Source organism: Panthera pardus, unplaced genomic scaffold (genome assembly GCF_024362965.1).
Source record: "Panthera pardus isolate Hobbes unplaced genomic scaffold, ASM2436296v1 HiC_scaffold_17, whole genome shotgun sequence".
NCBI lineage: Eukaryota > Metazoa > Chordata > Mammalia > Carnivora > Felidae > Panthera > Panthera pardus.
Genome location: NW_026526732.1, coordinates 9,884,030 through 9,910,118, shown reverse-complemented (window position 1 = coordinate 9,910,118; position 26,089 = coordinate 9,884,030). Strand labels below are relative to the sequence as shown.

General features: G+C 51.5%; 1 protein-coding gene across 1 annotated transcript in view; it reads left to right on the top strand.

Moving 5' to 3' along the window:
- The first annotated feature begins 10,872 nt into the window (after nucleotides 1-10,872).
- The window catches only part of SYNJ2 (synaptojanin 2), a 107,514-nt gene continuing 92,297 nt past the window's right edge, over nucleotides 10,873-26,089 (top strand). The window contains 1 exon segment of the mRNA XM_053904315.1: nucleotides 10,873-11,087. Within this exon segment, the coding sequence (XP_053760290.1) occupies nucleotides 10,961-11,087 (127 nt within the window). The 5' untranslated portion in view covers nucleotides 10,873-10,960.

Sequence of the window (26,089 nt, the reverse complement as noted above, 5' to 3'; positions counted from 1 at the left end):
CACTGTAAGAGGGAAGCAAGAAAGTTCATCGTTCTCTGAGTTTTCGTCCTAGGCTCCCAAACACCTGATCACATCTAGGAAGAGTCAGATCCCAAATATGTTCCAGAACATTGGCTTCAAACAAACCTCGGCCTACCCTGGCATCAGCAGCCCCTACCTTCAATGATCCATAAAAAAACACCTATTATTCAGCCGCTCACCTTTGATCAGACCTTACCCTGGATCCCTGCAGGAACACATATCCTGGACTCCTTTTCCAATATGAACCCCTAGCTCCAAATGATGAAGACTCATTCGCCCTTCCCTTCGGAGTCTCCCAGACACTCCAGCTGCTCTTTACCTAGCACTTTCGCTATTCAGTAAACTCTGCTTTCACTTTCTCAGCTTGCATTTGATTTCTATCCTGCACAAAGCCGATTTGCCGGGCCCCTACTGTCCTTGGACTAACCTACCTGCAACATTAGCATGTTGACCTGTTGTCTCATGATCACAAAATGGCTGCTTTAGCTCCAGAAACATGTTTAATTCCACTACAGATTTATGTTTTGAAATTTTTCAAACGTGCAGAGAAACACAAGCATAAAGAATGTTTTTCTTCTCTCACACACCCACGGGAGGGGCCACTGCTCAGCCTCTACCTGTGTCCCTCCAGAGATGGGGAACTTACAAGGCAGTCTTTTCTTTTCTTTTTTTTTTTTTTTTAACTTTTAATTGCTAGAAAAATCTTTTGAACCTTGAACTAACACTTACCCCCTGTAATATTTTTCCCTGCTCTCTAGAGTGACAGTGTATAGGCCTTGTTATAAAAGCCCGAGGGGCATTTTCTCTATCTATGGATCTTGGAGCCCACTCAGAAGAGGGGTATTTCAGGGGAGGGTCACAGATAGAAAGGAAACAGGCCTGTCCACCTGCTGAAGTGCGAGCACATTCCAGAGGCCAGAGCCTCCTCTCGAGCAGGAATGTGGAGAGGAGGACTGGTGTGCCCTCCCCCCTTCCTCCCACCCACCACCTATTTGCCTGGCTGTCAGGCTGGGGCAGAGGAGGGGTACAGGACAGAGACTTCTGTGGTCAGAACTCCAGTCGACAATGACTGAGCAGTCAGAATCCAGTCCAATCACTCTGCTACTGGTAGGTTCTCCCCGAGTGTGGCATTGAGCTGAAGAGTCCGCAAGCAGCTCCTAGCCGTTCTCGGCGTCTGAAAGGCCCCACAGCCCGACCCGGGGCAGGTGTGCTTTGGGTTGTTTCTCCAGCTGTGATGATGCTGGGTTCAGGCCCGAGGCCCGACTGGCAGCTGGTACACCTGTGGGCGGAGCTTGGTCTCAGCCACAAGAGTGAAGAAATTTCCCCTGGTCCCCAGAGCCCATAGGTGCCCACACAAACAGTCTCTGTTTCGACCCATGTAAGCAGCAGGTATTGTTGTCTTACCGTAGTAGACCAGGAGGGAAGACGCCCAGGACCTGGGGGCGGAAAGGGCACAAACACGTGTGTCTCTGAATCACCGGGGCATCCGGTGATCTTGCTGAGCTCACCACCGCCTGCGATGGGGGGGTGGGGGCTGGCTGCCAGGCACGCTCTCCGGGAGAGGTTTAATTGTGGCTGGCGGGCTCTGGGATCATCCTCAGAGAGGCCGCAGCCCAGAGGTTCTGCTGCTGGAGGTGCGTTATGAGAAAAAGTTAAGAAAGCTCATACCCAGTTACCTTGACCTGAGGTCATAATCACAGTCACATGTGAGCATGTGTGTGTAGATAGATGTCGTGTCTCATATTCCTTTGTCACAGAAATAATAATGAAATGACCTTTCAACCGCCCTCCTGTTAAGGCTGCCCAACACGCAACCCACAGCGTAAAGGCCAAAGGAACCCGTCCAGCTCTCCCAGGCAGCTGAGCCACGGGACTTGAGAGCCCACCAGGGTCTCCCTAACCCCAGAGGGGTGGGAGTGGGGGATGGCGGCCAAGATCCACTGCTGTTTCTGCCACGAGCAACGGCAGAGAGCTAGACAGGAATTCACCTGATTTCCTCGCAGCTAGTAAATATCAGCTCAATCCGATGGGTTGCCCAGTTTTCCTGGGCTACGGGCATGAATACAGAACCACCCTCCCACTGCTCCGATGACTGTGCCAACTCAATATTTCTCCCGTGCCTCCCGTGTTACCAGGACTTTGTGCATCAGTATTTCGATTCTGGACTCTGGGAATGAAAGATAAAGACAGGTGCCATCTGAGCTGCTCAGTGTCTACTTAGGAGGCTCAGTTTCCCAGCCAGTTCCAAGCAAGTGTTCGTGGGTCTTGCATTCCTTCACGCAACAGGGACTCCTTGAACACCAGGTTCCAGGTGTCCAACAGTAACCCTACAGACACAGCCTTGGCTCTGCAGAGCCAGCGGGACAGTGGGGGATGTGCATTGATGGCTAGCACCTCCCCAGCGTCCACTCTGGCCCAGCACTGTCCTTGCCCCCTACGTGCAGCTTCCTTCTCATGAATCCACACAAAAGATGAGGAATCTGAGGCACCAGGAGGTTAAGTAAATTACTCAAGATTGCACATCGGGGAAAGGGTAGATCCAGGTTCCAAACCCACGGGAACAGGCTGCATAGTTCTTGCATTTGACTCCTATGTGATTCTGCCCATGTGAAGGCAACCCCGAAGACCACAGATGCATGAAGGATTCAGAGAGTGAATTGCCTCCAAGGGCAAGAGCAGGGACACGTGGTGGGGAAATGGCCTGGTCAGAGCTCTCTGAAGGGTCACGTGTAGGCTGAAGAAGGAGCGCCGGCCAAGGAGGGAACTTTTGGAGCATCGGTGAGGACAAAACCACAGTGGATGGGGACAAGGAAAGTGGAAAGACAAACTCACTGGTCACCACTGGAGGATGTTAATGGACCAATTCACTGAGTTCAAAATAAGTCTTTATTTTGAATGCTAGTAAATAAAGGAAAAGAATCCCATCCTGCTTGTTTTGTTTGTGTGGCCACGGGGTAAACATACAGTAGATGGGAATTTTCTGCTTACAGAAGAATTCTGGCTACAAACGAAGAAGCGATGAGAGAATAGAACATAACTGTTGGCAAGGATTGCAGCATCGGTGGTCAATAGTGGCTACATCACAAAGAGGAACAAGCAGACGTATGCTTCCTGATGGGAAGAGCACACCAGCCCCCCGAGACAGGATCTGCTCCATGTTCCCCATCCGCTACCCCCTGCCCCCCTTGAGCTACGGCTAATACAGAGGGCAAAGAGACCTGCTGAATGATGCCACAGGGCCACACTCAGCAAAGTCCCGTCTGTGGAGGACTGCTGGGCACGTGTCATGCATCCCGGTTTCTTCAACAAATAAACTGCAATGGGGAAAAAAAGAAATGGAAGGTAAACACGCATTAAAAGGGGATTTAAGGGGCGCCTGGGTGGCTCAGTCGGTTGAGCATCTGACTTCGGCTCAGGTCAGGATCTCCCAGTTTTGTGAGTTCGGGCCCCGCGTCGGGCTCTGTGCCGACAGCTCGGAGCCTGGAGCCTGTTTCAGATTCTGTGCCTCCCTCTCTCTGCCCTTTCCCTGCTCATGCTCTGTCTCTCTCTGTCTCTCAAAAAATGAATAAACGTTAAAAACAATTGTTTTTTAAAAAAAAGGGGGGATTTAAGGGACACATCAGTCACACCATTATTTGTGTGATTCATACAAACGACCAGCAGCAACTGACAACATTCAGGAGACAACTGGAAAAATGGATACTGACTGTGTATCTAGGAACATTTAATATTGTTTGGAAAAAGGACACCAATCTGCAAGGTTATGCAATTTATCCAGCCACTATGAAGGATTTAGAGTTAAGGGAGGGAATGTCAATTAAACAAGCTCCTGGCAGGTTGAGGATGGGCGAATGAATGAGTCGGCTCATCCATGAGTTGAGAATATTGGGGTTTTGCCTTAAATATTCACAGTATTGTTAAATATCTAATGAGATATTGTATATAAAAAAGTACTTCGAGGGGCTCCTGGGTGGCTCCGTCTGTTAAGCATCCAACTCTTGATTTTGGCTCAGGTCGTGATCCCAGGGTCGTGGGATCCAGCCCCTCACTGGGCTCCATGCTGACATCTTGGAGCCTGCTTGGGATTCTCTCTCTCCCTCTCTCTCTGCTCCTCCCCTGCTTGCACGCACTCCCTCTCAGTCTCTCTCAAAACAAATCAATAAAAAAAAAAAGTACTTGAAAACTTTGAAGTTTGATTTAAGATTAGGGCTCGAAATCTTTGAAAGCCAGTCAGTGCATATAGAGTCTCAATAAATACATTCATTATTTGCCGATAGGTTGGTTTGTTTTTCCAGCATACTTACAGTGATCATAGTGTTCCGAACCCCAGAATGGGGCGTGTGGTCTGACAACAGGGTATTTTCTCATTTGTGAGTGTATTTAGATGAAAGCTCCTATTCAGGTGTAACATTTAAGTCATAATTAGTCGTATGTTTCATGAATCCCTTTTAGGGAAAGTACAAAGGTACACGAAATGGAAGGGAATCCAGAAAACCGTATGTGGCATCCCCTCAATTATGCCCCACACGAGTCAGAGCCTCGTCAGAGGACCGTGTCGGGCGTGTTCACCAGGCTTTCAGAAGTGGGGGAACTGGAAGACAGCCCGAGAAAGCGATGAGTATAACATGAGTGATGGAGACCAGGAGGCACAGGGAGCAGTCACGGGAGCCTAGAGTGTTTCACCAGGGAAATCGAGGGGGTTCAGAGTCACGGCCTCCAAGTTTACTGTGTGCCTTTAATCACCTGAAGTCGATAACTAGATCCGTGAGCATACACAGGGTGAAACCAGAAGAAACGCACCGTAAAAAAGAACCCGTGTGTCCCCACCCATCTTCTGCAAATGCTTCCATAGGGACAGCCGTGACCGGCACCTGGCCAAACCCCAGTGTTCGTCCTACCGGACCTGCCGCAGCCTTTGCCATCAGCTCCTTGAGAGGCTTCCTTCCCTTGGATTCCAGGACACCGAAACTGTCGGGTGTCCTACCTCACAAGCCTGCCCCCGCTCGGCCAAAAACATGGGGTCGTCCAGACTCCTGTGTCTTTCTCATATTCTTACCTGCTCTGACAGCACAGCTCACCGGCTCGCCCTTCAAAAGCCTACCCAGAGTAGGACCGTTTCTCTCCGTCCCCCTCCATCCTCCTTGTTGGCTGCCCGCAACCCCCCAGGGTGCGGCAATGGCCTCCCCTCTACCCTCCCGGCTCTCTCTCCCTCTGCCCTACCCTCAGGTTTCAACTCAGCAGTCAGGATGGTCTGATGAAACCAGCATCGGAGCATGTCACTGCTCCGCTCCCGTCTCTCAGAGCACAAGCCAGTGTCAGAGTGACCCACGTCCCCTCTGCCACCCCCTGTCCGGGCTCCTCCCTCCTCAAGGACTTGCACTGGCTCTTCCTGGTGCCAGGAATGCCCTTCTCTGCGATATCAATAGGGCTCATTCCCTCGATTACTTCAGTTCCTAACTCTGATGTCTTTTCTCAACAAAGCCCTCCGGGACCCCTGTTTAAAATTGCACCCCCCGCCCCCTGCCCCAGCACTTTCTTGTCTCCATGGCACTATCGCCAGCTGGCATCTTATGCATTTTGTTCGTTTGATGTCCCCTGTGGGGCAAGGACTTTTCTCCGTTTTTTGTGGTGCTACCTCCTCAGCATCTAGAACAATCCTTGGCACAGAGTAGGTGCTCGGTAAATACTTGTTCAATAAATTCATCAGTCAGGGTAAGAATCGCTGTCACGAAACAACCACAGAAGCTGCGAATCCTCACAAGACGAGGGTGGTGCTAAGAGGGGCCTGGCCCCTCTGGATCCCTCTACCTATCGGGCACTGTCCTAGGACTGGGGATATGCCAGTGACACATCAGACGACACGAGAGCCTCCCTGCTCAGGGAGCTTGTGACATAGTGAGAGGAGGGTGACACACGATCAATAAGTAAACAAATAAACGATTTCTTATGTTAGAGAGTGATGCCTGCAAAGGAGAAAATTGAAGCAGGGAAGAAGATACAAAATTCAGAGTGTATCCGTCTGCTTGGCCACCTGAACAAAGTTCCACAGACCGTGGGCTTAAACAACAAAAGTTTATTTCTGTTCATCCCTGAGAAATCAGAGATCAGTGTTGGTAAGTGTGGGCCTTCTAAGGCCTCTCTCCTTGGTCTAGAGACGGCCATCTTCTCCCCGTGTCTTCTTACGGTCCTCCCTCTGTGTGTCTGTGTCCTAACCTAAGGACGTAGGCATGTTGGATTTGGACCCCCTCATGTGACCTCGTTTTAGCCGAGGCGCTGTCTCCAAATACAGTCCCATGCTGAACGTGAATTTGAAGCGACACAGTTCAGCCCATAACGGGGTTCGGTGGGTGGAGGAAATTTAGATGGCGCGCTCAGGAAGGCCCCGCTAAGAAGACAATCTTTTAGCAGATCTGAAAGAGGAAGGGCACCAGCCGCAGGGATACGTAGGGGAGCAGCATTCCAAGTGCAAAGGCCCGGGCGCATCTGAGGAAGAGGAGAGCGAGGTTAGGTGTGTTGGCTGAACAAAGCGGAGCCCGGAGCAGATGGTCCGGGAGTGAAAAGGGTCCTGAGTCACAGGGGACGTGGGCTTCTGGGAACACGGCTGCTGATGGGGGCCAGCGGGGAGGGTGGCGGGTTCCAGGCTCATGATCCTGGGCCAGGAGGGGGCAGGGGTGATGCAGTGGAGGGACGCAGTCATTCTCCCAGTGCTGGAATGCTGTTCCTGGCTGGCAGGAGCCGCCTGGCCTTGGAGGCAAAGACTGGTCGACCAGGGGCCGCCCCACTCCGGAGGTCCCCAGGGGTCAGTGGGGCCCACGGCAGTTCACCTTCATTTCCCCTTCCCTCAGCTCCTTCCCAGTTCACCTCTTGCTGGCAGATCCCCAGCTCAGAGTGTATGTCACAGGGAACCCAACTTGAATCGAGGGGGAGGCAAACAGTGGTCAGACCCTGTTTTTTTAAGGTAGAGCGGACAGAATTGAGACTTTTGCCTCCATTGGCCAAGAATCCTGGGGGATTCAGCTGAGGTTGTCCCCAGCTTTAGGGTCTCAGTATCTCCTCAGGCCCAAGGGATTTGGAACACACCTTCTGGATACCCTAAGCCACAGCAAATGCTCTGGGCCTTTCCCACTCTCCTCAGCTCCTATTCTCACCCCCTTTTTGCTTATTGGGGGTTCAGCCAGGGCCCGGCCTTTGGAAGGACGGTGCCTCCTATCCTTCTCCACCCTGCCCTCTCGCTGTCCTTTCCCTCCCTCCCTCCGGAGAGCCCATCCTTCCCTCTGCACGGAGGGCCTCCCTTCTTATGTCTAGAGGGGACGCGTCCTTTCCATGAAGTGTCTTTAACGCCCCCTCTCCCTCCCGTGCGGTCTCCCCTCTGACATGCCAAGGCCCAGCCCGTCTCAGGAAGCCTCTACCGTCCCCTCCGCCTGCATCGTATCTGTGTTCCTCCCACCCAGGCCCCTAGAGCTAGCAGACTACACTTACTGCCTGCATTTCTTCCTCAATTTTTTGCAAGCTTTCTGCACAACCCTCTAATAAAACTAACCACTCAAAGGCCACCCAAACCAAGGGGCTCTTCTGAGTCCTCATTCTTACAGACCCTGCTGAGGTTGACAAACCACTGACCACTCCCTGCTTCCCATGGCTTCTCTAATCTCTCAGGCTACTTCTTTCTGGTCTTTCCCCCCTGCCCCTCCGAGGCTCAGACGCCTGTCTCCAGGCCCCTGCAGACACAGCCTCCTCAGAGCCTCCACCATTCATCTCTGGCTTTTTCCACTGGATGACCCTCCTTATCTTAAACTCCGCTCAACCCCAACCACACCCACCAGCCTGCTCCCTACCTCTCCTGTCCCCGTCGATGGTGCCACACTATCCCCTTCTCTGAACACTGGGCTCCTTTCTGACTCCTTGCTGTCCTTTTGGCCTCTCATGCAATCAGGCCCCAGACACAGCCTCTCATTTATGTCAAAGACCCTATTTCTCTCTCTTCTTTGATAGCGCTGGGCTCTAGGCTCCCCGGGGCCTGCCTGCCTCCCCACAGCGAAGCCAAGTTGAATTTCCCGCGGTGGCCTACTCCGGGGGCTGATGGAGGTGACTTTTCATTCCTTCCTTACCTCCTCCCCTTCCACTCATGGGACCTCCAGGAGCGCTACATCTCAGGACCCGAATACCCCCAAACTTTCCCCCTCGGATGGGCCCGGCCTCCTTGTCTTCCAGGTTGCACTCGCCACTTAGGTATCAGAGCCGAGCTTTTTCTTGAATGTCTCCAGCTCTGTTACTTTCTCCATCTGCTAAATGTGCCAGTGCCGGGGTGACCCTTGACCCATCAAGGCAGAGGGCATGTCAGGCCAGTGCTTTGCCCCCATGTTGACCGTTCACTCCAAACCAGAAGGCAGTGACCTGAAAACCCAGCAGGCTCTGGGATCATTCAGCCAATTATCAAAGAGAGGGGAGCAGCCACTATAGTTCACGGAGTCTAAGATGTACATCATACTATTGCTGAAATCAGGGTATGGCCAACGATCTAATTACACAGTTCAGCGGGCAGCATTTTTTCTTTCTCAGTGGTACACAAAAGAGTGGTTCATCTTCCAACTGGTTGTGTCTTAGATTCTATAAGCTGTAACACTCAAGTGCTGGTCTTCGCTGTAGGGAAATTTCTACAATATACACAGCATGTACTAGGCAGAGCTTTCACTTATGTGATGCTACGGAAGGCACCAAAGAGGGAGAGAGTTAAAAAGTCTACGGCCCTCCCTGAGATCTTAGTCCTAATTTGGGAAACAGAGCTAAAAGAAAAGAAGTATAGAAACACTTCTCAAGCAACACGTGAGCAAATGAGAGCTGAAGTGTACCTCTGTGAATCTGAGTGCATACAAACGGTATCTCCTGGGACCTCGTTATTTCGGGAGGTCTTCCTGGAAGAAGTGAGCTTCAAGTCTAAAAGGAAAGGAGGGGCTCCTGGGTGGCTCAGTTGGTTAAGAGTCCGACTCTGGATTTCGGCTCAGGCCATGATCTCAAGGTTCATGGGTTCAAGCCCTGAGTGGGGCTCTGCAATGACAGAGCGGAGCCTACTGGGGATTCTCGCTTTCTCCCTCTCTCTCTGCCCCTCCCCCACTCATACTCTCCCTCTCCCTCTCTCGTGCAAAATGAATACACTTAAAAACATAAATAAAAGGAAAGGAAAAGTGGGCCAAAGGCTAGTCTGTGTCATTTCATGGGAACCCTGTTCTCAAGAGGATAAAAATTTCCATCTTATAGAGGATGAAAGTGTTTGGACAGCTTATGAGCATCATTCCTGGGATATCCACTGTTTTGTAAGTGAATTTGTGAGTAACAGGACAGAAGGCTGAGGAATGACTTGAATCTGTGCCACGTGTTCACATTTATTTTATTCCCCAAATCATCACCTGGGAGGTTGTCCACAGAGGATTGAATGTCTGTCGTTCCTGGTCATTCCCGAATTTCTGCAAGGGCACCACAGCGTCCTGCTTGGCACTGGGGGCTCTGTTCCTTCTGGAACATGCACCAGAGACAAACAGCTTGACCCACAGTGTGAGTAGGTTGGGGCGAGAGGGGCTCGGCTGTTTTGGGAGGAACACCCCGATGGAGAGATCTCTGGGGCTGTCCATACATACCCATCACAGCAGAGGGAGATAAAACCTCTAAACCCACCCCAAGAGCCATTTTAGGTAATCCCCTGCCCTTCTCTCCTCCCCTGAAGACGAGTCCTAATCTGGCTAGAACCCAGTGCCCAGAGGGACCCTGCCTTCCTGACTGAGCTGGGAGGTCATACACCGAGAGGCAGCATACAATAATGGATGATGCACGGGTATGTGCAGGGGTCCATATGCTTCGAGTACAAACGGGCTGGTAACAGCCGGCCCTGAAGTCAAGGACTATACCCAACAGAGTGGGAGGAGGGACTGAACGATGGAAGGGGAAAGGCATCCGCAGGGAGAGGGAAGAGACCCCTCTCTCCGCATCTCGCAGCTGCCCAGCTGGTTACTTCCTAAGCATTCGGTCCTGACCTCCTCTGACTCCGCACCCAACAGATTAGCCTTTGGACAGATACTGCCGCCATCCGACAGGCGAGGAAAGCGGACCCAGAGAAGTCAAAGTCACATAAGCGGCACGCCTAGAGATCACGGTCTCCGTTCTCTCTGAGCCCACACGCCTTTGATCTCCCCAAATTCTGCCTGGTGTGCCAGTGGACCACAATATCCTCACGTATAGAAAGCTACTAAAAGGCGACATTTGTTGAACACTCGGCACTCGCCGGGCACTCGCTCGGCCCCTTCTGGGAGTCAACCCTTACTCCTCACCCCAACCCCAAACCTGCTTTCCCCGCAGGGCAGCGGAGGCACCTAGCTCTGAAGTGACCGGCCCAGTGTCTCTCGGGCTGGGCCTGGCGAGGGCCGGCCTCCGCCCCGGACTCCAGCGTCGCGGCCCCGCGGGCCAGGCCCCGGGCTGCCCACAGAAGGCCGCGGCGTCCAGCGGCGTTTTCAGGCTCCCCGGGGCGCCCCGCGTCCTCCCGCGCGCCCAGGAACGTGTGGAATCTTCCTCTTCGGCCGCCGCCCACCGCAGGGAGGACGTCCCCTCCGGCCCCGGCCCCGGGATCAACCCCCAGAGCGAGCCCCGGGGGCGCGGGGAGCCGCCGCCAGGCCCGCCCGGCCGCCCGCGGCTGCCTCGCCGCTGGGGGGAGCGCGGAGCCCCGGCGGAGCGGGAGCCGGAGGCGGCCAGGCGGCCGGGCGCCCTCACCTGCCCCGGGCGGCGCGGCGAGGGCGGAGAGGGGGAAGGGGGCGGGAGAGAAGGCCGGGGAGGAGGCCGGGGAGGAGCCTGCGCGGGGCCGGGAGCCGGCGCAAAGTGAAACTCCCGGCACTTGCGGGAGCGCGGGGAGCGGAGACGGGCTGCGCGCCCTCGGGCCGGACGCGCCCCGGCGCCCATGGCGCTGAGCAAGGGGCTGCGGCTGCTCGGGCGGCTGGACCCCGCGGGGGAGAGCAGCGTCCTGCTGGAGGCGCGAGGCCGCGGGGACTGCCTGCTCTTCGAGGCCGGCACCGTGGCCACGCTCGGTGAGTGCGACCCCACGGCGCCCCCGGGGAGTGGCGCCCGAGGCGAGGGCGCCTGCCGTGCCGAGACTTCGAGAAACGGGCACCTCCCTTCTCCGAGGTGACCGTGGCCGGGAGGCGTGGAGACAGCCGGGGTGCGGGGTTGGTGGGGGAGGGAGTTGCGCGAAGGCTGGGGGGCGCCCTTGTTGGAATGAGGCGACGCCGGGGACGCCCGAGTGCCCCTCTGGCGGGGCCCGGGACGCGGTGGCCCGCAGCACCTCCTGGGGGTCTGCCCTCACCGCGCCCGCCTGACGGTCGCGTTCTTGGAGAGCCGGTTGTGGCCTTTTATGCCCCGCGCTCCGCCGGGACACGTTACAGATTCAGAGAGATCCCAGGGGATTGACTTAGAAGCCGCCCCGCCCCTGTGCCTGGCGCTGGTTTTCTTTTGCACCTGTTGATGAAATCCGTGAGTGCCCGTTGGTGTGCGTGGGCTAGCTTCACTCCCGGAGGGGATGGGGACGCAAGCGCCGGTACACGGGCGCCGGAGAAACCCCTCTCTGATGGCACCTCTGCCCTACGTAAATACTTGGCCGAGAAGCATCAGTTCTGCAAAGTTGAGAAAGAACTTGGAAGCAGATGTACTGCTTGGTGACTCGACCTCTGTGCTTGGATGTATTTGAAGTTGGGTGCCCAGCCAGTGTATTTCATGTCTGTGCTTCAGGAAGTCTTGAGACCGGCACGGTGCCAAGGGCTTTAGTGATGATCTCATGTTAACTTTCACAATTCCACAAAAGAGCTACTATTATCCCCAGATTGTAGATGAGTAAACTGAGGCCTGAAGAGGCTATGAAACTTGCTTGCCTGAGGTGACACACCTCTACCTGAGTCCTGTGTGGCTGTGTTTATAACGTAATACAGCGCATGGTTTCCGGGTATCACCAGCCACCCCGTCTCTTGTTTGGTGGCCAACTTCATGAGGATGGCCAAAGCAAGCCAAACCAGGTAGGACTGTTAGAACTTTATGGACACTGGAGAGTAGCCTTCCTGTTGGTGTCCAGCTGGACCATATTACCTTGTTGGTAGCTAAACGCAGCTCAGAGGAAGGTCACTGTCCAGGTTGTGGACAACTGGTACACTCACTGGTGGAACAAACACTTTATCAATGTGTCTAGTCTTTTTTCCCTGCATTGTATGCGTGCATCCTTCAGTTAGGATATAGGGCTTGGAAGAATCATCTCTTCTATCTCAGTTTCCCTCAGCATGTCATTAGCCTATAGTCATCTGGCCTGTTTTCAGTCACTTGGTTACTGAAACAATGTCTCCAGTATTGTCAGTGTCATAGTGTGCATCGAATCGTCGGTGAAATTATTATCAGATTATTCCAGTTTGCGCTCTGTCCCCCCCCCCCCCCAATCCAAGTTTGGTCATTTGCTGAGGTCTTGGAAAGAAAAACCGCAGAAATTTCCATTCCATTTCAGATGTCTACTTCATACCACATTTATCAGAGCTGAGAGATTAATTTCATGGTGCAAAAATCCTACTTCATCAAAAAGATTGAAACGTCCTTCAGTTGGATTACAGCAGCGTTAAGCAAGGTTCATGCCTATTTAAGAGTTCCTTTGAAGCCACTTGGACAAAAAGGCTTTATTTTTTTTTCAAAAGCGAAGACTTTAAAAATGATTAATGAAAGTACTATAATGCATATTTTCCATTTGGAAATGAAGTTTGGGCTGTGATGCATGTACATTACTTTCGGAATTACAGTATGCTGGATTCTAGTACAGAGGATGTAATGAAAGGAACTGGCATGTCCTGAAGTCCACATTTGTCACTTAACCTAGCGGTCATTTTTCAGTAGAACTTGGGTTGAGTACTTAATTTGTAAAGTCTGTTTTTCTTAAGTGAAACTATTTTTATTATTTTTTAAAATTTTTAATGTTTCTTTATTTTGAAGAGAGAGACAGAGTGCGAACGGGGAGGGGCAGAGAGAGAGGGAGACAGAATCAATCCGCAGCAGGCTCCAGGCTCCAAGCTGTCAGCACAGAGCCCGACGCGGGGCTTGAACTCGCGGACCGTGAGATCATGACCTCAACCCAAGTCGGACGCTAAGTGAAACTATTTTTAAAAAGCAGCTGTAGTGCTTGGTGGTATTGCTCGTCCAGAGGAGGATTCTGATAGCCTTCTGTTACTAGAAAGTTGTTGTTTCAAACTTTTCAAGTATCCTAAACGCGCCACAATTTGATAGAATGGCTCTGAACTTGAAATTCCCATCTGGATTTCAAAGGGCTAGCTTTTGCGCTTTCCTTTCCTTGAGGAGGAAAAGAGTACTTTCGTTTTTTCCCCAGAAGCTTTCAATGTCTGCTTTTGCGTGGGACCGTGCATCTGCGGAAGCCGGCATAGCTGGTGTTGGAATCCTGACCGGTTGCCCTTTCTAGGAGGTTCAAGGTTGTGGGCAGCTTCCTCTGAATTCAGCTGTGATTTCCTGTGATGGGTCTCCCCAGGGAGGAATCTGAGGCCAGGAAGATCTAAGCGAACGGTTTATTAGCATGTGGGTGGTGGTTTCTCCCCAGCCAGTGAGAGTTCCTAAATTCTGCCCAGCCCTGTGGCAGAGGCATGCTGCTTTTATAGGGAGCAGCTGGAGATCCCGCAGCTCTTCAAGGCACTTTTTATCCCATGAGGACCCACACTTGAAAAGGCGTTTCACCACCGGGTAGGGGCTCACAACTGCTTAGCATTTCCAGGCAGTGCTCAGGGGCTTGAACTGGGCCGTGAGTTTAGGAAAAAAGCTGATGATCTTCGGTTGGTCTGTTGCTGGGCAAAGTCCTTCTCTTCCACTGTGACTCTGCAGACGGTCCCCACGCCAGGCCATCTAGCCTGCTAGCAGGAAGGGTGCTGAGGGAATACTTCTAAATTCCTGCTTCTAAAAGAGTTAGGTTGAGAATCTAACTTAAATGTAGATCAGTGGGAACAGGAATTCGGAACCAGAAAAGCTAAACGGATGGCACCAATTTTCAAAGTTGTTACTAAGTTTTCTTGGTGAGCTGATTTAGTAGTGGGGGGCTTCTCAAGTATAGGTGAAAAGCCATAGCACGTAACAATTCCCTGTGGTCCGCAATCCAGAGTTAGCATGCAGATGTTCCTTTGTTGGCACATTGGGACAAAAGGTAGTTGCCGTCTTTCCCTTTGTCTCTGTTAGACTTAGTGTGGACCACACAAAGGGAAGTGTGACTATTGTTCATAGATTTCATTGTCAGAATGAACACTGATACTCCAAAGGTCAGTGTTCTCCAAACAGCCCCTAGGAAGGGTGGCCTGTGAGTGTCGGTGTGTTTACACATGTGTTTGTGAGCCAGTGGGACTGGGTCTTCCCCGCCCCACCCCGCAGCCACGCCTACTGTTGAACAGTCAGCAGCAGGGATGGGGGTAGGAAGGAGGCCTGGGAGACTTAATTAAGTTAATTAGTAAGTGCCCCTAAATTACTTTGAGCTTCTGGGGGAAAAGTTTCTGTGTAAACACCAGGCCTGGGTTTTCCCAGCTGCTGTGTTTATATAGAGGCCACAATATCCTGCTTTGTTTGAATTGGTGAAATGGCAAGGCTTCTTCTGAACTGTTGCCTTGCCCACTTTCCCTGGCTTTGTGGCTTGGGGTTATAGGTCAGTGCCTTAAAGTCCGACCTGCTTAAGAGCACCTGAGAGAATCAGTAAGTGGCCATATCATCAGCACTCCGGGGTGAAGACTGAAGCGCGGGTAGGACCCGATGGGGGACCCCAGGCTCCTAACTTGGGAAGCGCCCCACCCCCCCTCCCCACCCCCACTGGGCCACATGGCCTGTTGGCCTCCAAGGCTCATGCCCGGGTCTTTTTTCCTACTGGTAGGTCTGCTCAGCATAACATTTACAAATACACAAACTGGGTTAGTGTGTGCTTCTACCTGTCGTTTTCATAACTCACCCGTAGGAATGTGATTTCAGATCTTGCCAGCCTCCCTTTTAGGGCCATGTGGCTCAAAAACATTTCCCTTGACCTTTTTCTTTAAAAAAAAATTTTTTTAGGGGCACCTGGGTGGCTCAGTGGGTTAAGCGTCCGACTTCGGCTCAGGTCATGATCTCGCAGTCCGTGAGTTCGAGCCCTGCGTCGGGCTCTGTGCTGACAGCTCAGAGCCTGGAGCCTGTTTCAGATTCTGTGTCTCCCTCTCTCTCGGACCCTCCCCCGTTCATGCTCTGTCTCTCCCTGTCTCAAAATAAATAAATGTTAAAAAAAAAATTAAAAAAAATTTTTTTTAAATGTTTATTTTTTGAGAGAGAGAGAAAGAGAGAGAGAGAGAGAGAGAGACAGAGCATGAGCAGCTTAGGGGCAGAGAGAGGAAGACACAGAATCTCAAGCAGGCTCCAGGCTCTGAGCTGTTAGCCCAGAGCCCGATGTGGGGCTCAAACTCACGAACCTCGAGATCATGACCTGTGCCGAAGTCAGATGCTTAACCGACTGAGCCACCCAGGCGTCCCTCCCTTAACCTTTAATTGTGAACATTTGAAGTGAACAAATGTAGAAGGAAAAATGAATCCCCTGTACCTGTCACCCAGCATTGATATGTCAGTATATTTCAGTTCTGTGTCACACGTCCCTGTATTTTTTATGAAAAATGAATCTCCTAACATTTTATTGATTCGATTTCAAATAAGATTTTAATTTATTTGGCTTGGCTTTTCTTTTTTCTTGACTTGCATCCGTGTGTATCTGTGTAAGTTCAAAGTTTGCAGGACAGATTGAGATGTGGGCAAGAACAGAGATGGTGGTGTGAATTGATTCTGAGACTCTGGCCAGGATACATTTTGAAAAACCAAAGTGATCCCATGGGAAGAGTAAACCATCAGCTGGAAGAGCAGAGTGTCCCCACCCTGGGATGGCACTGATGGGCTCACAAGGACACCTTTGGGGGCTTGCCCTGTGCCTCTCACTGAAACGAGGAGTCGGGCCATTTGCACCCGCCTCCCTGGACCTCAGTCCAGATACATAGGACTCTGGAGGCTCCTACCCAGGTGGTGCCCAGTCTGTTTCCAACATGCTTGTGCCTTTTCCCGGGGTCGGTGACAGACTGCACAGTGCACGTGTCCACTCCAGACCCCAACGAAGGGAGTGTGGCAGGGGTGCCCGGAGGGGTGGAGGTGGACCCATGCCACCCTGGCTGGGGTGTCCTCAGGTGTGTGCATGAGGCCCCTGGCGGAGGGGTATGAAGCCCAGAAGCAGGAGTGGGGACGGTGTCAGTGGAAAGAGAAGGGGCTCAGGCTAGGGGCACCTGCCCCCACTGGCCACATGCTGGACCTGATCTTCCAGTTAGCAACAGGGGTGAACTTCTCAAGCTAAGAGGGTAGAACATATTTTGTTAAACAGAACTCTGGCAAGTGTTCTGGGTATCTGTGTAAGTCTGGGTATCACTTCTGGGATGTTCCTTGGGTACCCAGGTCCCACTGCGTGATTTTTGGCCGCTCAGCTTCTATTGTGGAACTGGGTCAGCCTTTCCACCTGCGATGAGGAATATGTTCTGTTGTTGTTGGGTTTTTTGTCCCCCCCCCCCCACTTGAAGTGTCCTTAACACCTTGGGGAACTGCCCCAGGCTCAGACTTGGGAATAAGATGGGGGGGGAGGGGAGTCCCTAAGCATTTCCAGGCAGGGCTAGGTGGTGTGGTGGCCAGCTCACCTCAAGGAGAAAATCCGATCCAGCTTGCGAGGGTGTCTGCACCTGACCAAGCTGAGGGTTTGCAAGCAAAGCCCCCCCGAGCTGCACTAGCATTTCCAGGCAGCTTTTGCAGTGGCTGGTGCTTCTGTTGTCCACACTGGTGGCTGTTGTGCACACACTGGTAGGTGTCGTCCCCACACGGGTAGGCGTCATCTGCACTCTGGTAGACATTGCCCATGCACGGGTAGGTGTCGTCCATACACTGTTAGATAAGGGGCTGTCAGTGGGCACGCCAGGGTCTACCTTCAAGGTCAACACAAAAGAGCCGAGTTATGGGCACTTTCTGTTTCTAAGGAATGCTGGAAGGAGCCCTGGGGTACTGCTATGTGAATGTGAGTCATTTTTGAGGACAATTTAATGAAAACCTTAAGAAATATGTATGACCTTGATCTAGTATCAAGGGTAGATACTATCCTGGTATCAATGGACAGATATTAATTTCGGGATATACTCATACATCATGAGCCCATTTTGCTTTAAGGATGTTCATTGCAAGCTGCTTTGAATTTTTAGCTGACAACATAAACTTTGGTCCAACTTGATAATAATAGCTAATATTTATGGAAAAAAATAGCTAACATTTGGGGCGCCTGGGTGGTTCAGTCAGTTGAGCGTCCGACTTCAGCTCAGATCATGATCTCGTGGTTTGTGAGTTCAAACCCTGCATCGGGCTCTGTGCCGATAGCACGGAGCCTGGAGCCTACTTTGGATTCTGTGTTTCCCTCTCTCTCTGCTCTCCACCCCCCCCCCCAACTCTCTCAAAAAATAAATAAACATTAAAAAAATAGCTAACATTTATGGAGCACTTACTGTGTACCAGGTGCTATTCTAAGGGGTTGACATGTATTGATTTATTTAATCCTCACAATGAGGCAGCTACGAATTAGATTCCATTTAACACTTGGAGAAAGTGAGGCACAGACAAGCATAAGAACTCGTATGAGGTTCTACCTCTAGTTAGTGGTGGAGCCATGATTTGAACAACGCCCGGAGGCTCTAGAGAACAGCATGTTTAGTAAAAATCTCCTCCCTAGAAAAAAAGAAGATTCAATGTGTGTATGAAAAAGACTAGCTGCGTCCCATCGTCTCTGTGCTTATTTTGGGTTTCAAAACACACGTGTGGTCGGTGGAGATCAGGGGTGCTGGTGAGTGTAAGCATCAGTACAGCATCCCCGTCGTGACTGGAGCTTTGTCCGATGCTTGCGTAAACAGGAGTGTCCAGGCTTGGGGAAGCAGCTACCCACTGAGAGGTGCATGTGATCTCACAAAGGGGACATCTTCAAGACAAGTGTGTGGGCTTCAGTCCTGCCTTCCAGCAGGGCCGAGGCTTGCGCCTGGTATCCTTCCATACGGATGTCCCCAGCACCTAGAACAGAGCCTGATTAGGACTCGAAGCTCTGAAGAAAGTCCTAGGTTTCTTAGCCTGGAGGCTTCTAAGCATGGCCAGGCTCCCCCAGGACATGCTTCCGAGTGTGAGGGCCATCAAACAGATAACATGTCGGACTGGTGTCTTCCTGAAGAGCCCCTCAATTTGGAGTGGGGGGGAAATGCCTGAGGGAGTGAACGTATCTTCCTGCCCTACCTTTGCTTGTGTTGGAGAACTCGGGCGCTGTGCCGACTGGGGGGACAGAATTGTGGTTTGCACCCAAGGTGGGCACTGGGCGACTGTCGTGGGCACGGCGCTTGGCAAAGGGCCTGTCCCGGACAGCCGGATGCCTCTGGCCAGGTCCTGGGGCGGTGGCAGTCTGCACTCATGACACACGAAGCTGGAGGGTTGCCATTTGCTTGTAAAGCTTCCGGGTTCAGAAAATGGCTCCAGGCGGGAGGGTTCACCTGGAGCATGGTAGCGAAGGAGGGCAGGCAGGGTAGCTCCTTCTGGAGAACCAATTCCTGGGAGCAGTTCCAAAGTATGAACGCGAAAGTCTGAGCTTAATCTTATGGCAGTTTTTGCAGGATAAGGAACTCTCCCGGAGAGCCTTTTGTAGTATCATGGGAGCTAGTATTGAATTCTGTTCCCGCATCGCTGTGCGTTTCTGCCCCACCTCCTCCCTTCTCTGAGGCCGAGCCTGATGGAGCCGACCCTCCCTGACCTCCTGGAGCCCCTGACCACAAGCTGCTGTGCTGCATTTGTCCACTCCCCCAGAACAGGCCTCATCTTTTTTTTTTTTTTTAATTTTTTTTTTTTTTCAACGTTTATTTATTTTTGGGACAGAGAGAGACAGAGCATGAACGGGGGAGGGACAGAGAGAGAGGGAGACACAGAATCGGAAACAGGCTCCAGGCTCTGAGCCATCAGCCCAGAGCCTGACGCGGGGCTCGAACTCACGGACCGTGAGATCGTGACCTGGCTGAAGTCGGACGCTTAACCGACTGCGCCACCCAGGCGCCCTTAATTTTTTTTTAATGTTTATTTTTGAGAGAGAGAGAGAGAGAAAGACAGAGCCAGAGCATGACCGGGGGGAGGGGCAGAGAGAGAGGGAGACCCAGAATCCTAAGCGGGCTCCAGGCTCCGAGCTGTCAGCACAGAGTCCGACGCGGGCCTCGAACTCACAGACCGTGAGATCATGACCTGAGCAGGAGCCGGACGCTCAACCGACTGAGCCCACTCAGGTGCCCCAACAGTCCTCATCTTCTGCCATTGCTGCCCCCTGACAAGATCTGAGGAGATGCTGAGGGCAAACCAGGTGCTAAGAAATGAAGAAGGACGTTCCTTTGTTCTTGAAAGCAGTGTGAGGTCCGAAGCAGAACTTGGCCACCGAAAACATTCCTAGTTTTGGAATTGATGTGGGATTGGGGGCTGTGGGGGTGGGGAGAGGGCAGGGAGTTAACATCTGATGCTCAGACCCGGCATACGACTCGGGTGGCCTGGAACCCATCAAGATCTTGGAAAATGGCCGATTTAAGGCGAACAGTGCGTGACGTACGGTTTCTTCTCTCTACTGGCCAGCTGCCTTTTTGTCTTCAACTTGTATTGACTTATTACCCATTGGTGGTGGTAATCTCTACTCAGAAAAAGCAAACTACTTCCCTTTCCTTGGGTCTGACTCTAGAATGTTCTGGTGAGGCCTACTGGTAGGAGAGGGAAGACCTGAATTCTATCTAGCCCTGGCTCCTTATCTGAGGGAATTGAGTTAATCCACATTTGAATCTTGGGAGAAATTATCTGGCCAGGTAAAATCTAAGGTGGTTCTGATCTAAGTCTGAGCTAAGAATGTATGCTATACATTTTGTATTAGAGACTTATGAATTAATTAAAATGCATGAGATGATCTCTCCTTGATTCTGCCCTTTTCTGATAACCAGCAGAAAAAATTTAAAAAGCAGTAACAATTTAGCTTAAATTAGGGCCACAGAGTAAGGTATTTTTTAAAATAGCATAAAGTGTGCTAAAGTAAATAGCTCCTTTAGTTGGTCCTTATTAATTTCCATTAACGTTCTGAAAATCCTGTCCTTCAACATAAACATAGCTTTGTTTTTTTAACAGTCTGCTCTGGAGGGGGAGTTTGTGTGCCTGGGAATGTGTGGTCTAGTTCCAGCTGCTTCACTGACTGTGTGTTGCAGAACTGAAGCTTCACCATGAATCTTATTCATGGCTGATAAATCCTGTATGTTGGAGAAACTCTTTAAGGAGAGGAGGCCGTTTTCGGTGGCTCCTGCTTCCCGATTAAGCAGAACTGAGGTCCGGAGCCAAGCTGGATCCCGCTGGCAGAAAGAGTGACTGATAGAATGCAGTCCGATCGATCAATGTGCTCTGGTTCAACAGAACTGTGACACTCGCATCACAGCCTGCTTCAATAATGGACTTGTTTTTATTTAAATGCTATGGGTAAAGAAAGGAATATTGGAAAACCTGGGCCGGAAATAACTTGCCACCAGCCCGGGCCTGAGCCAGGCCCTCGTGACAAGGTCCAACATAGTGGTAACTGCTTATCTTTTACGCAGACCACCAGGAGGGGAGAGGGGAGCAGGAGCCTTGGAGCAGAGGGGAGGAGCCTGTGGCTCAGGAGGGGAGGGGCCTGTGGCTCAAGAGGGGAGGGGCCTGTGGCTCTGGAAGGGAGGAGCCGTGGGGCAGAGGGGAAGAGAGAGCCAGTACTGTCCTCCGTTTCCTCCACCACGTCCCTTGCTTTCCAAGCTGATCTGTCTAGAGGGGGCACTTTTCTCTAATTCACAGAAAGGCACCGTGTGGGCCGTAGGCCGCCTTGGAGAAGGTAGTCCTCTAAAGGCCTTTTTCGAACTTTTATGGCAGTGATAAAATTTGAATCCCACTGTGGAACTGGAATTTGTAGCTTACCCCTGCAACGTAGGGGCGCGCGTCACATAAGATCACACAGGCGAAGTGAGGCATTGTCATGACATGCCATTGCCTGCAGACCGATGGCTCCAGACTTGGGGGGTTTCAGGCATGTGTCCGACTTCAGCGCTCTCGGCCTCAGGTTTCTGGTTTCGTTTGCTGTCAGGAAATTTACGTAGCTGAGAGCTTATTAGAATTTTGTCTTCAGGGGCGCCTGGGTGGCTCGGTCGGTTAAGCGTCTGACTTCGGCTCAGGTCATGATCGCGTGGTTCTTGAGTTCAAGCCCCGCGTCGGGCTCTGTGCTGACAGCTCAGAGCCTGGAGCCTGTTTCAGATTCTGCGTCTCCCTCTCTCTCTCTGACCCTCCCCCGTTCATGCTCTGTCTCTTTCTGTCTCAAAAATAAATAAACGTTTAAAAAAAAAAAAGAATTTTGTCTTCAAAGAGAAAATGGACCCAGATCGAAGACTGGGCGTGTGATCCTGTAAGAAAAGTTTACAGGTTGAACTTTGTGACTCCGGTTAGCTCACTCACTGGCTTCCCCCTGGGCTTTCTAGGAGAAGCCTCAGCCCTGTGGCCTGTGTGTGCTCCCCTCCTGAGCACTGTCAACCCTTTTGGGTGCAGGTGATAAGACTGTGCACCTAGAACAGCCAGGAGACACATCCTGAAGTATCTGGCAGTGAAACGATATCAGGTCTGGGATTTGTTTGGCAATACTGTGGGAAGCAGATGGATGGACACATATGTACGCGTACACACACACACACACACGCACACACACACACACATGGCGGGGGGAGGAAGCAAGTGAAATGAGCCTGGAGAAATGCTGATAACTCTTGGAGCCAGGTGACAGGTACGTGGCGGATTGTGAGACGTAGAGAATTAATAAGCTGGCTGCTTTTCAAGCTCAGCAGAGAAAAATTGATGACTTTCCAAGACACCATGATTAGTCAATTAGAAATTAGAGTATCAAATAGGAAAAAAAAAAAAAAAAAAGATTCTACCCCCAGCAACAACAGTTTCCGAGAATAAACATAATAAAATATGTGAGGTCTAAAAGGAGAAGACTACAAAACTTCACTAAAGCATCAAATAATTGGAAAGGTATACTGTTTCCTTTGATAGGAACACTGACAATGTGAAGATGTTCTTCTCCAGTTAATCTATAAATGCAAGTATCTATGTGTAAAATCCAATGAAATTCCAATAGCAGTGTGATATAAAACATAACGGGCCGACTGGAGTATGTCTGGGACCCCCCTGCCCCCCCCCCCCCCCACACACACACACTTAAACTAAATGGCAGCACCATATGGGTGGGGCAGAGACTCAGGACAAAAACGACTGAGTCATCCTGGTCCTACTGTTTTCCTCCACTCCACCCAATCCCCTGGCAAGTCCAGACTTCTCTACCTGCATATATACCTGGATGCCACCAGCGCCCCGCTGCATAGGTACAGCACTAGTCCAGTCACTTGGACTGGCCTCCTAACTAGTGTTCCAGCCACCACTCCCAAGGCTTCCCCAGCCCCCATGCAGGGGCCTGCTCAAGCCTGCACCGCCTACGTCCTCTGCCCTGGCTCCTTCTCCAGTCTCCTCTCTTGCCATTTCCCGAGCTTAAGCCACTTGAGCAGCCCTGACTGGCTCCTGCCTCATCTTTGTATTTGCGGTGCCTTCTGCCTGCAGTGCTCTCCCCCCAGACCTCTGGTCGGCTGCGGCCTCCTCATTCAGGGCTAACTCGATGATTTGGGCAAGACTTTCCTGGGCACCCTCGCGCAACTAACCTGTGCACTCCACGCTCCCCACGCCCCCGTTGTCTCCCTTCTGTCACCTGCTTTCTTGTCTTCCTACCACTAGTCACCAAAAGCAACTTCTGTGTTTGCTTTTGCATACGTTACGTGACGTTGTTCACCATGAGAGTGCAGGCTCTATGGGAGCAGGGTGGTGCGGGTTGCGTTGTGTCCCCCAAAAAGATAATGTTCAAGTCCTAACCCACGGTGACTGAATGTGACCTTACCTGGAAATCAGGTCTTTGCAGCCATAATTAAGATGTAAATTCAGGTGAAGTCATACCGGCATAGGGTGGGCCCTTAATCCAGTAGGATTGGTGTCTTTATAAAAAAAAGGAGACACAGAAATAGACATACACAGAGGGAAGACGGTCATGCGACAGAGGCAGAGATTGGAGTGACATCTTGGCCACCAGCCTAGGACCACCCAGAGCCTCCAGAAGCCAGAAGAGCCGAGGAATGAGCCTCCTCTAGAGGCTTCAGAGGGAGCAGGGTCCTGCCAATACCTGATCTTGGACTTCTGGCCCCTAAAACCGTGAGAGCATAAACTGCAGTTAGTTTAAGTGCCCCAGTTTGTGCTACTTTGTTCCAGCAGCCCCAGGAAACCCCTACAAAGGGCATCGTCTGTTGTTCGGGACTGTCTTCTCAGCCCTGTCTGGTGCGCGGAGCAGCCCCAGAAACACTGCTGAATGACGAAGGAATGACAAAAATAGCCAAGAAGAGTTTGAAAAAGATCAGTGAGGACGGATTTGATCCCCCAGATAGTAAAGCACACCACAAAACCAGAAGAACGGTATAATGGACAAGAATCAATAGAATAGAAGAGAGGGCTCACAGTCTTATGTAAATAGATTAGTTTATTATAACTTAGGTGATGATTTAATCAGCCAGGGAAAAGGTGGATATTCAACGAATGGTGTTGGTTGGTGTCGTCAACCAGTGCTGTGCCCCGTGGGGCTCTTCGTTTATTCAGCCAGATATTCAGATCGGGTTCCCCTTGGATTTTCTAGTCTGAAAGGAGGAGGGCAGAAACCTCGGCTTGCCCGCAGGACAGCGCTGGCTCTCCCTCTCCTGGGCAGTGAGTGGTCTCTCCGGGAGCTCCTGCAGGTGACTGCTTCACACAGCCATCCATCGGGTCACTAGCTCCTCCCATCATTAAGCCTTGCACCCTGTAGGAGCTATATCCTTTATAAAACCCCGACAGGTATAGATTCCAGGCTTCCCCCAAGCCCTGAGCCTGGTGTCCTCGTTGGCAGGTATAATTCATGTATGGCTCTTCCCTGTCCGGGAGCAATTGGCCGATTAAGGTCATTTTTACCAAAGGCAATGTTATCTAGTAACGTAGTTGATGGTTTACCTTTATGGGGTTCCTAGGTTTTGTTAAGCCTATGTGGATGTTAATTAAGTTAGAGCCCTATAGTATATCAGACTTTAAAAGAAATTACAGAGGTCATTAAGGTTAAATATAAAGAGGGGTGCCTGGGTGGCTCAGTCAGTTGAGCATCCGACTTCGGCTCAGGTTATGATCTCCTGGTTTGTGAGTTCGAGCCCCGCGTCGGGCTCTGGGCTGACAGCTCGGAGCCTGGAGCCTGCTTGGGATTCTGTGTCTCCCCCTCTCTCTCTGCCCCTCCCTGCTCATGCTTTGTCTCTCAAAAATAAATAAACATTAAAAATTAAATATATATATATATAGAGAGAGAGCTCAACTTTTAAAGTATTAAAAGAACTTATAGGAGGAGCATGCACAGTTTCATAGTGTGAAAGGCTTTCTAAACAAAGCATAACACTCAGAAGTCATAAAAGAAAAAAAAACCTGACAGATTTAAGAAATATATATAAATGAGCAAGTCCTAAGTGTACAGCTCCATGAATTTTCACCAAGTGAACTCACCCATATCACCAGGGTGAGATCTAGAAACAGAGCGTTGGGGGCACCCAAGGACCCCTGCTCAGGCTTCACCCTGTGTCAGACTGATAGACTGACTACATAAATATTTAAAACTCCAGGATATAAAAAGATACCATAAAGGTAGTTTAAAAACGAGCAGCAGCCTGGAAGGAAACTGTGTATAACTATTTGCAATATATAAAAGGGTCAAAGACTGATAATCATTGGATATAAAAGATCTCCCGTAGATCACAAAGAACAGTTTACCAGAAAAGATGGCAAAGGATATCTAAGTCCTCCTCAAAAGGAAGAAGTCAAATGGCCCAAGGCATGGAGCCAGCACTGGCCACTCCGTCTTGGGCTGTCAGCAGTGCCCGACGAGGGAGTGCTGGTTCCGTTCTCCATTCTTCCATGGAGGCTCCTGTGACAGACACTGCATTCCACCCGGTGTCACCCCTCCCTCCTGGCCCTGCAGCTGTGCCCTCACACCTGTCTCTCCCCTTAGGCCTTTACCCCTCTCCCAGGAGACATTTGTTTCTCTCATGCACTGGCTCCCAGGTCATCCCCCACAGGCGTCTAGACAAGCCCAGATTTGACTTGTCCTCCAGGGGACACCCCTGCTCAGGTTCAGGCAAAGCTCAGCACGAGGAACATCAGGGCCGGGCGCAGGCGCTTGAGGCGCGAACAGCAGTTGTGGTATCACCGGGAGTGGCAGAAGGTAGAAAGGGGGCCACCATTGCCAGGGGTTGGGGCAGGCGGTAGGTGTGGCGTCCATTCAAAAAGGGGAGTTGAAGAGGACAAAGTAGGCCCCCAGAAAGGAGTGCGGGACAGGCAAAGTGTTCATTCTGTAAAGGCGAACTTCCCCAGAGAGAGGCTGCTGAACAGAAGGATTTCACAGGTAAATGACAGGGGGGTCCAGACATGGCTCCCACCCCCTGGAGATGTGCACTCAGGTTAGCATGGAAAAGATTGCCAGGCCGGGTGGTAAATCCAGCTGCTCAGCTAGCCCAGGGATTCCCAAGCACGTGTGACCTTCTGTTCACGGAGCACACATAACATCTCAGGGCACGCCGGGGTCTCCTGGAGTGGCGTTGGGGAATGCTGTGCTGTGAAGTGGTTGAGATTGAAAGGTCGGGTTCTGACTCAGCCACAGACTTTTCTGTTACCAAGGCTGGGCGGAGCGAATTCCAGGTATAGAAAGCCTTTGGGGGGCGCCTGGGTGGCTCAGTTGGTTAAGCGGCCGACTTCGGCTCAGGTTACGATCTCGCGGTCCGTGAGTTCGAGCCCCGCGTCCGGCTCTGTGCTGACAGCTCAGAGACTGGAG